The sequence below is a fragment of the Polyodon spathula genome, chromosome 11, assembly GCF_017654505.1.
Source record: "Polyodon spathula isolate WHYD16114869_AA chromosome 11, ASM1765450v1, whole genome shotgun sequence".
Classification (NCBI taxonomy): Eukaryota; Metazoa; Chordata; class Actinopteri; order Acipenseriformes; family Polyodontidae; genus Polyodon; species Polyodon spathula.
Window position 1 is genome coordinate 12,762,233 of NC_054544.1, and position 11,479 is coordinate 12,773,711.

At 36.6% G+C, this 11,479-nt stretch overlaps 1 protein-coding gene across 1 annotated transcript; it reads left to right on the top strand.

The window, feature by feature from the left end:
• The first annotated feature begins 5,560 nt into the window (after positions 1-5,560).
• Positions 5,561-8,202, top strand: sp5a (Sp5 transcription factor a). Its single transcript, XM_041263070.1, has 2 exons — positions 5,561-6,078; positions 6,548-8,202. The coding sequence occupies exons 1-2, from the start codon at positions 6,028-6,030 to the stop codon at positions 7,631-7,633; spliced, it is 1,137 nt and encodes a 378-aa protein (XP_041119004.1). The 5' UTR covers positions 5,561-6,027; the 3' UTR covers positions 7,634-8,202.
• The last annotated feature ends 3,277 nt before the right edge of the window (positions 8,203-11,479 follow it).

Genomic DNA, 11,479 nt, shown 5'->3' on the forward strand with positions numbered 1-11,479 from the left:
AGAACTCTGAAGTTGTTTAGTTTCCTTCTCATCTTACATTGATGGTCAGGCTGTGACCCACACAATTATTAGGGCAACACACAAACAAGCCTTTAAAGGCTAAACTACCACACACAGTGTGGTAGTGGGCTGAGGTGTAATGGCCTATCCCTCCTCACTTGGCCCCAGGGCAGCAAGCACAGTGGCTTGGGCTAGCTCTTAAATATGCAGGCTTGATAGACCTCAAAGGTAAAGCCGAGGTATCAAGTTGCAGAGAAAATCTTGAAAATTAGAGAGACCGAAGTTAGATCTCTTCCATGTTGGGGGCTGTGAACAATGGCAGCCTTCTCCTGGAGTGCAACTTCAAAGGCCCACTGAATGCCTGCTCTGAGTAATACTTTGTTGTAGATCACTGAGGAAATTCACAGATGTTGTTCTCATACTAGACACCATTATAGCAGTTCAAGTACCCAGTAGCCTCAAGCACCTTTTACTGAGCAGAAACTAGTGCAAGACAGATGTGGGACCAGGGTAGTGCATCTGAAGAGCCGCTCGTTTAGTGTAGGGACTAGAATTTTAAAGTAAGATGCTGCCTTTCAGATAACCCTTTTATTACTAGCCCAGGGTACTTATGTTTTTAAATGTTTAATGACCATCTTTTAAAATAAGCGCCTGTTTCATGATGAATGACTATTAAGGGTTTAATAAGTAAGTGCTGAATGTGTCATGGGTAGATGTTTACTTCAGTAGGGTATCACAGGGAACAATTTTAATTATCTAAACAGCAGAAGGTGAAAATATATTGACGGTGTCTAGGTTATGGACAGTTTTTCAAATGTATGTTCGGCAATTTATAATATTTAAAAAATATTGTTCTTCTTACCTATTTATTCAGTTATTACGTGTTCCTTAGCCCACTCATAAATACAGTAAATATTTGCATGTCTAACTATGCAAGTGTTGTAGAGTTTGATTGTTTAACATTAGAGTCACAAATGCTTATTGATTTACATCTGCAACCAGAAAGTCGTTAAACATTATATGTAACCACCAAAGAGCACTGATTTGATCCATTACTTTATCACAGGCCAAACTGCTTGCCAATGTATGTGGCATGCCATTTGAAAACATGCATGCTGTGCACTGTTCTTATGTTTGGACACTGTTCAATATTTTATCAGTGGGTGAAGGTTTGTGTGACATGTTGATTGTATTTCCTTTATCAGGTTGCCTTTCAATGCCCAGCCAAGAACTGCAGATACAGTGAACGCTGTCTCTTCAACCATGTTCTGAAGACGAACACTGAATGTTTCTTTTAAAAAAATGTTTTGTTTTTTTTTGTACAAGAAAAAAAAAAGTTAAACCTGAAAATATATTCTCTGCACCATTCAAAATAAATAATTTTGCTTTTATTTAGAATAGTATTTCAAAACAACAGTACATTGTGTGGAAAAATCTGGAAGTAATTTGTGATACCAATCATATGAAGTTATTCAGTTCCAAAGATATTGTAACAAATCTTTCAAATACTTGAAAGACATTGACCTGTGAAATACATCAAGGCCATACAGGTGCATTTACTTTTATTTGTCGAGTTTTAAATTATAGTAACAAAAAAAATTGAACCTAATGCCTCGACTCGTATTTGTCTGTGTTTCAAATGACACTTCTGTAATAGGTTTACCTTGTGTGCCAGAAGGAAAGCTATTTAAAAAACTGAAAGGATTGGTGACCACAGCAAGTCACAGCCTATCAGAAAGGTAAAGACGGATGTTGAGGATATTGCTGTGGCAAACATTATAAAGCATTGGTTTGATTACAGCAACAAATGTATTATTATTGTACTTGGAACAGAAGACACTGGGTTTATTGCATATTCATTTTCTGTGTTTTACTTTAGTTTTTTGGACATTGTTTTAAATTGTTTGTGTGTGTGTGTTTACTATACTGCAAAACTGTGAAAATAACATTTTTATCATCTGCAAATGTGAAGTGTTAAGACTTTTTAATATAAATTCTATTACAAATATTGATTTTAAAACTGATTATACAGTTGGTAATGCTGTTGCTAATGGGGATAAGATGTAGTGTAATATCCTAAGATTTTATTTGTAATTAGAATGTTTGTAAAAGCTGATAAACTGTTTGTTTTTTTCTTGGTTGCTCACCAAGTGAGTAAAAAAGGACACATAGATAACAAAGGAGCTGTATTTGTATTAGTAAATACACCCAAACGATAAATGACTTTGTATTAAACTAATCTAAGGTTTTCTTTCAGACAAAAGTAAAGTGCTTACATTTTTAAACTAATGTTTTATTTAAAAGGTTAGTGTTAAGTAGATAGTATATTTCATAAGACCAAATTATGTGAACTGGAAAGTCATTGGAGATGGTAGTTAAGACTAATGTTGTGTATGTATATATTTAATGGAATATATATACAGTGGCTTGCAAAAGTATTCAGACCCCTGACCAATTCTCTCATATTACTGAATTACAAATGGTACATTGAAATTTCATTCTGTTTGATATTTTATTTTTTAACACTGAAACTCAGAATCAATTATTGTAAGGTGACATTGGTTTTATGTTGGGAAATATTTTTAAGAAAAATAAAAAACTGAAATATCTTGCTTGCATGAGTATTCAACCCCTGTGCTGTGGAAGCTCCCAGTTTGCACCGATGAAAGAAATTGCCCTAACGAGGACACAATTACCTTACCATTGGCCTCCACCTGTGAACCATTAAAGTTGCTGTCACATTTTCTGGATAAAAACCCCACTGTTGAAGGATCATTGGTAAGGCTGTGAATCTGAAGGAAAATGAAGACCAAAGAGCATGCTACAGAAGTTAGAGATAAAGTAATACAAATGCATAGATTAGGGAAAGGGTACAAAATAATATCCAAGTGTTTGGATATCCCAGTGTGCACAGTTGGATCAATAATCAGGAAGAGGAAGCTGCATCACAACAACCAGGCACTGCCAAGAAAAGGTCGTCCCTCAAAACTCAGCGCTCAAACAAGAAGGAGACTTGTGAGAGAAGCCACAGAGAGGCCAACAATCACTTGAAGGAGCTACAGAGTTCAATGGCTGGGAGTGGAGTAATGGTGCACCAGGCAACCATATCAAGAGCTCTGCATAACACTGGCCTGTATGGGAGGGTGGCAAGAAAGAAGCCGTTACTCAAAAAGTACCTTCTGAAAGCGATGTGGGAAAAGGTTTTGTGGTCAGATGAGACCAAGATAGAGCTTTTTGGCCAAAACTCAAAGCGCAATGTGTAGTGCAAACCTAACACTGCCCATGCCTCAAGACACACCATCCCTACTGTGAAGTATGGTGGTGGCAGCATCATGCTGTGGGGATACTTCTCATCAGCAGGCACTGGGCATCTTATTACAACTGAAGGAAGAATGGATGGAGCAAAATACAGGAAAATACTGCAAGAGAATCTGCTTCAGTCCGCTAAAAAACTAAAGCTTGGGAGGAAATTTACCTTTCAGCTGGACAATGAGCCCAAGCACAAGGCCAAAGCAACATTGGTGTGGCTCAAGAACAAAAAGGTGAATGTCGTACAGTGGCCCAGTCAAAGTCCTGATCTCAATCCCATTGAGAATCTGTGGCACTATTTGAAAATTGCAGTAGTCCAACCAACCTGAACAACCTGGAGCAAATCTGCCAAGAAGAATGGGCCAAAATCACTCCGACACTGTGTGCAAAGCTGGTACATACTTACCCCAAAATACTTAAAGCTGTTCTTGCAGCGAAAGGTGGCTCTACCAAATATTAATGTGTGGGGGTTGAATACTTATGCAAGCAAGATATTTCAGTTTTTCATTTTTCTTAAAAATATTTCCCAACATAAAACCAATGTCACCTTACAATAATTAATTTTGAGTTTAAGTGTTTTAAAAAATACATATATATCGAACAGAACGAAATTTCAATGTACCATTTGTAATTCAGTAATATGAGAGAATTGGTCAGGGGTCTCAATAGTTTTGCAAGGCACTGTATATATGCTGGCACACAGATGTATTGTAGTTATTTATATATGGTGGAAACTTCCCTTAACATAAATGTTAATCTGTGCTGCAGTGCTGCAGAGGTGAAAACGTAAAAGACCCATTTGAAGTTCAGTGCATTTTGTTTGTAGTGCTGAGGGTTAGAGTAGTTGAGTGGCCCAGCAGGAACCTCACTTCTCCCCATGACTCTGTGAAACCGTGGGAGAGGACGGCACTCTAATCCCTTCAAAGGAACCGATCTAATTCAGAATATACAACTCACCCGAGTCTTTGAGATGTGACCGATTGTTTCTACGGGAAAGCCAGATAAAGATCTCCGTGTTGGCATTTAAAAGACATTATTCGTAACGTGAATACAATTGTTACTTAAACCATTGTCAGAATCAAGTTACCTGAGGTAAACAGTTAGTTCTAAAGGTTATGCGTGTAAAAATGCCCTGTCGCTATCTCTCTGGTAATATAGGGTCATTTTAAATATGCACTAGTAACGAAGTACGGTTATTACACCTAATATGAAGGATATGCTTATGAGTGGAATGTTTATTTTTACGCAAGACTTAAATTTTACATAAATAAAAATAGATTGCTACTTGTTTAACTGCTCCTATGTATTTTTGTTTTGCGGGTCCTAGGGATTTGGTTTGTCCAGCCGGAGAAGGTCTGGTAGTTGTTTGAGGCGGAGTAGCAGGCGTGGGATTTCGAAATTGTTTCCACTTTCTTCAAGAGTAAAACTCCTCCCTATAGTCTCTCACATTGGCAAAACTTTGGGAAACTTAACAGAGCCATCAAATGTTATCAGGCACTTACATGAGAATCGCTTGTCTGATACCAGCTATTATTTATCAGACAAAATCATTTAACATAATTGTGAAAAGAGAACTTCTCTTGGGGGTTCACGGAAAGTCAATTATTTTAAGCAGATCGAATAATACGTAATAAATAAATAAATAAATAAATAAGCATTCTGTATGTGTATATTTTAAATCTCCGCATTTTTAACCGACCCAGAAAGAGACAATGTTAACAAAACCTAGACAGAAAAAAAAAAAAAAGTAAATGCATGTACTTATAGCTGTATGCTTCTAATTTTAAGACCTGATTTACAGTTGAATGGCTCTAATGGTAGCTACAGAAGGGGGAAGTAAACAGTCTTCAGATCAAAGGCATCATTAAAGATTTAGCTCCCCATTCGGGCTGTAACACTTAAGCGCTAAGAAAAAAAAAATAATAAAAAAAAAAACGAAATGCATATTAGCATAAATTTGTCTTTAAAACGAATGACCCTGCAAACGTTCAAGTATAGAATACTTTCTTTAACTGTTTGAACGAACAGTTATTTGAAATCAGAGGCTCTCAAAACTAGATTCACTTTGTTTCTCTTCTGTTGAGTTTTTTTTTTTTTTTTTTAATCTCACCATCAACCCTCATTGCTAAAGTTATCAAACACAGTAACGTACTAGAAGATTTCTCCCGAGATAACAATGCCACATTGTCACTTAAGGCTCTGGTACAAATCCGTAATTACAAAAAGGGGGGTCAGGTGACTTGAATGTCCAATGAGGGGGTCTCCAGGCGGCATTGGGGGCTTTGATCAAGAAAATCCAATTATTTGTGTATATACATTTCCCACATAGTGATTACTTCATTAATTGTCCCGCCTTTATCTCCTCCTTTCCCATCCCCCCTAATAATCAGTTCTTTTATCCAGACCAACAAACACACCATAGGAGCTTTGTGGATTCAAAGGATTTGCTTTCCCTTCTCAAAGAGTCGCTATTCTTTGATGATTGGGCAGCGGCAAACTTCAAAGACATAAATCTTATTTCTGACTGGCTGGCGGCCCACCAAAGTCCTTATCAAATTCTAAGAAGTGATCCCTCACTCCTCAGATAGTGCAAGGGTATCGTCACGAGCAGCAGCAAAGCAGACAACGAGTTTTCTACATGAGGCAAATTTTCTTTTCTTGAAGATTTTCTGTGTGAAATAATTATTGTGATAAAAAAAAAAAAAAAAAAGTTTGGTCATGGCAGCTTTGGCTGTGATGAGGAACGACACTCTACACGCTTTCCTCCAGGTCAGTACTCGCTGTAGACAAAGCATTTCGTTAAAAGTTGCACATCTCTAAAGGGTATTGGTTTGATTCTAGTTCAAGGTAGCGAAATTATTTTCTCAATGTAAACGACTGTAAACTTTGAACAGTACGTCTGATTAAATTAATGTTATACAACGATTCCGCTGACACTTCAAGTATACATAATCTGTAAGAAAAAAAAAAGTTTCTGTATAATAAAGTTTCGTTAATTACATGCTATTGGACACTAACTTTTTCGTGGTGTAGTGAAATGCGTGCGCCCTCTTTGAACTTTATTTTATTTAATATGAAAGAACTATTTAGTTTGTGATTCTTTGCAGGAGGAACTTAAAAAAAAATCCTTTCAGCGATTATTTTTATTGTATTGTAAAGTTGTTCTAAATGGCTGTAAAGTATACTACAGAAATATATTTTTATTTTAAAAATAAATAAACATTCAATTGTTCAACAGGATCGCACCCCGAACTCTTCACCTGAAACGACACAACATTCTCCACTGGCTCTTTTAGCTGCCACTTGCAGCAGGATTGGACATCATCATGGTTCAGGTCCTGCAGAATTTCTCCCGGTCTCATATGACCCAAATCTCGGATCTCCGTCTAGAATATTTCATCCTTGGAGTACCGAAGGACCATGCAACCCTACAGCAGGACTTCAAAACAGCTCGAGCTTGGCAATGTCCCCTCAAAAATCTCAATTCACAGCACACATGCAGTCATCTTTTGGTTCCCATGAACTCCCCTTAACGCCTCCAGCGGATCCATACCCCTATGATTTTTCACCTGTGAAGATGCTGCCTTCTTCCATGCAGTCACTACAGTCAAGCTGCCCACCCACATATGTACCAGCTGTGACCTATGCAGCACCAGCACCTATTGCGTCTGCGATGTCAGGTTTTGTTCAGGGACACACTGGACGTCTTCATCAGCAACCCAGGCAATTGTCTCCCAACCCGGGGGATGACATTCCCTGGTGGAGCCTCCAGCAGGGTAACCCAGTTAACCACCCTTCCTCCCTTGCCCCACATCGCTTCCCCCTCCACAGGAGCCTAGTCCTGGGGCATTCGGACTTTGCACAATATCAGACTCAAATAGCAGCCCTGCTTCACACAAAATCTCCACTTGCCACAGCCAGGAGGTGTCGGAGATGCAGATGCCCCAACTGCCAGTCGTCCAGTTCCAGTGATGAGCCTGGAAAGAAGAAACAGCACATCTGTCACATACCGGGGTGTGGAAAAGTATATGGCAAAACTTCCCACTTAAAAGCTCACTTGAGGTGGCATTCTGGAGAGAGACCATTTGTGTGTAACTGGCTGTTTTGTGGCAAAAGCTTCACCAGGTCTGATGAACTTCAAAGGCACCTCAGGACACATACCGGGGAGAAACGCTTTGTCTGCCCCGAGTGTGGCAAAAGGTTCATGAGGAGCGATCACCTGGCCAAGCACGTAAAAACTCACCAGAACAAAAAAAGCAAAGTGGTAGATAAGAGCACGGAACACGTAAAACGTGAAGAAATACGAAACAATAAGCAACAATGAATAAACTTTCCGCTTTGAAGAAAATGGACTAATCGTGCAATATCATTTGAAACAAAATCATTTAAACCTATATTCATACTGTATATTGCAATAGTTAAACCATTCTCTGGTACAACTTATTTTGATTTCCTGATGGTGAATATATTGTCTTCAAGTTGGACACTTATAATTGATCCCAATTATGTAACCTTTTTGGGGGACACGAAGGGTATTACCTTTGAAACATACACATCGCGATCAACAAATATTCACAAAACATACGTTTTATGCCTGTGTTTCTCTATGTATGACTACATATACAATGTTAAAAACAAGTTGTTGTTTTTTTAACTTGTGTATTTTTGTCTTCGGTGGAAGATTTAACTTTCGTGTATATATTATTTAATAGCTTTTATTGAATGAAAGTGTTCTAATTGTCTTTCGCTCCATGTAGGGTGCATATACAGCATGCTTTTTGAAAAGAAATGTTTATGTTTAAACGACCCAATGCTGTGTAAAAATAAATAATTGAATATGTTTAAACAGTCTGAGCCACATGCCCGCGGAGTCCTTGTCATTTAACACGTTTACCAATAGTTTTGAGGTGAGTTGGAAAAAGTACAAGAGGCAAATCCTCTAGTGGCAGAAAAGTTTAAATATGAAAAGTACCTGTAGACTTTTAATGTATTGTTTTTATGAATTCATTTTTTAAATTACATTCTATCTTGCTAAACAGTAAGTTGAAGCTGGTACCAAAAAAGTGAGCAAGTAAAAATAGTTTTTCAGAACTCATTTGTGGTAAAATAAATGGTTGTGATGATACATTTAAATAAACCCTACCTGAGATATACACATCATTTCAAGCCTATTTAAATTGTTTCGGGAAAACGAATTAAACTCTATTCGAATTAAGCAATATATCTTATTGTGGACAGTTAAGTAAAATTATGTTATGCATCAGACTCAGAGGGGTAAAAAAATGTAGTTATCTTATTTTTAAATAGTTTTTCAAATGGGGTTTTCGTTATTTAGCCAAATAAATCAATTAATGTTAACGTGTTTAAAAAACAGTATCTAAGTATTTATCTAAGATTATGTAAATTGTGCTTTCTTTCTCAAATAAATAATCTGCTGTAGGTGGTAGTTTACTTTTACATTTTCTTTTAGAAATCAATTGGTTTAATGCGTGTAAACGTGAAATAATCTGAAATAATATCCCTCTTTACTATATAAAAAGGTTTAAGACATTCAAATGAGCTTTTAACTTTTGTATTGACTGCATACAGTGTATACCATTATCACGACCAGGCATAATCATCATCATCATCATCATCATCATCATCACCATCACCATCAGCAACAACAGGTATTAGAAAACCATATTCATTAGTGTGAAAGTGCCTAAGGGGGATTAGTGAACTTTGTTTTAGACCATAAATCACTGCACCGCAAAAAGACATCAACAACCGACTGAATTTATACACGCACACACACAATTGAATATATTTGTGGTGCTCTGTTGTTTTTTATTTTTATTTTTAATTTGTTTTAACCAGTTAATACAGGTTTGCATGTTTACCTGCATAAAACTAATTTGACACACAATGCACTTTAAAGACATTTCTGGAGAAGTCCTACAGGCAGACATTAAACATCAACGATATTGACGGTCTATTGAACTCACCCATACAACTTAACCTTACATTTATTAGAAATACAATTTGCATCTGCATCGTCGTCCAAGCTCATACTCAAACAGGTGTGAATGCTTGCTGACCCAAAAGACTCTTGCACTAAAATTAATATTTAGATGTTGCTCCCAGTGAGTTTTTAATCGTAGAAATAATGTAAGAAAACATTCATTTTAAATAGCGTGATAAAACATAAGCCGGATCCTTTGAATTTATTAATATTAAAGTTAATATTTATTTTCTAAAATAATACTTCATAATCAAATAACAGTTTATGTTGACATCAGTTGATTGGTTAGTTGTACTTAGTTACTTGCTAAGTGTCAAGATTTTGTCGTTCTTTCATTATACAGGAAAGTATACTTAGTTGCAGGACACTATCAGATACATTTTTTCTCGAAACAGCGCCCCCTATTGAAAATCAGCTAGTATTCCGCTAAACTAAATGCCAGGGAAGATGGGAGAGGTATATTCTCCCCGTTTTTGTTGTTGTTGGTAGCGCCCCAGTTTAAATTGAAATCATACTTTGTCAGATTCTTATTGCAAACTCTACTAAAGAGTGATGACCAATAAACCATTCCCATGTTAACATTCTTTACAGGATCGACTACGGTGTAGGAATATCCATTATTTTGCGACAGGGCCGGTGACTGTGATACCCAGAGCATCAGATATTGGTATTCTCTAGTCACTTTACATTTGCCGGTATATAAACTAACAACAACTGTAACATCAAATGCACCGGTTGTCACAGGTATGGTTCCGTAACCACAGCAACACCATTATTCTATATCTGAAATAACATAAAATACGAAGTTTAGCGCGTACATTAAGAATTTTACCACTAAGTGTAACTACTATCCGTGTCGTAAACGCGGGCGTTTTAATTAGGATGTTTGTCCACCCCGGTTTCATTTACAAGAGCAACCGTGTTTCTATGGAGATCAGAAGGAGTTTGTTCCTTATCGTGTTACTTTCCAAGTGACAATCAACAAGATTTTTCTGAGAACTGTCTTGAAACGCATAGGTACCGTGTGAATGTGTTTTAGAAAACATTGTTTTAATATTATATATGTTTATACAAGCTCAATGTATGTTATTTGATGATGTGGTTATGGTTCTTATTTTGCTTAGGTTACAACGCGTTGAAAATTCGTAAAGAAGTCAATCAACAACGTTAAACTATAGTTTTATTCCACGTGAGTTGCCACATTTGAATTAAAATTGTTGTGGACATTCTAGCAAATTATTTATTATCCAGTTGTAAGTGTGAGGAACTATCCAGGCCAGAGAGAGAAGGTTTATAAGTCAAAAGTTAAACTAACAATTGTCAGAAATGTTGGCCTAACTACTGTTGTTTTATTTTGTTTTGTATGTAATTTTGTACAATTGTTACTTTTAATTTTGCTGTCATATTGACTGCTGAGTGACTTGGGTGACTTGCAAATTATAGCTCTATCCTACCCCCTGTGCAACGATGTAGCAATTTTACATATTGCTTAGACCTCAATACTTTAAACATCGGCCATCCATTGACGGTCTTGTGATAGCTTAACTGGCTATAGAGAAAGTTTTGTCGCATCTATTTCTGGTATAATTAAGGTTCTTTTCAAACGCTTATCAAATGATACATCACTCAAAAAAGAACAGTCCGCTTTGACCTTAATAGAAAAAAAAAAAAAAAAAAAACAAACAAAAAAACATATTTTTTGTTGTATTTTTGAAGGTCCATAGTTATTCTAGTTTTAATGTCAAACTTCAGAAGATCAAGGATGATGGAATATTAGAATAATCAGTAAAAAAATGTGTCCTTGGATAGTGTTTTGAATTTTTTTAATTAAGCCCAGAACTGTTTACTATGTAGCTCATGTAGAACAAACGTTATTGACAAAAAGGCTTTATTTTTGCCCAGAACATACCTCTCATACCTTGAGCATCATCGGTGATACTGTGTAATTTGTTTTCTCTGGACTCACTCCATACAAGTGATGATGAGTCAGTGAAATGGACAGTAGTGAGTTGATTTCACATTGAATAACCCTTTATTGGTTTATGTTTTACAGCAGCATCATTAAATTGCTGATTGGTCCCTTGCTTTTTTATTTTCAGGTTTTAGGACAGCTTGAGGTTTTGGGTCCAGAAGGTTTGTATTTGGTAAAATCTGGTATGAATCCAA

Bases quoted from the DNA above. Each gene is read 5' to 3' on its own strand.
- sp5a (XM_041263070.1), top strand. From the start codon at position 6,028: ATGGCAGCTTTGGCTGTGATGAGGAACGACACTCTACACGCTTTCCTC. The intron at 6,079-6,547 runs GTCAGTACTCGC...ATTGTTCAACAG, and splicing joins CTCTACACGCTTTCCTCCAG to GATCGCACCCCGAACTCTTC.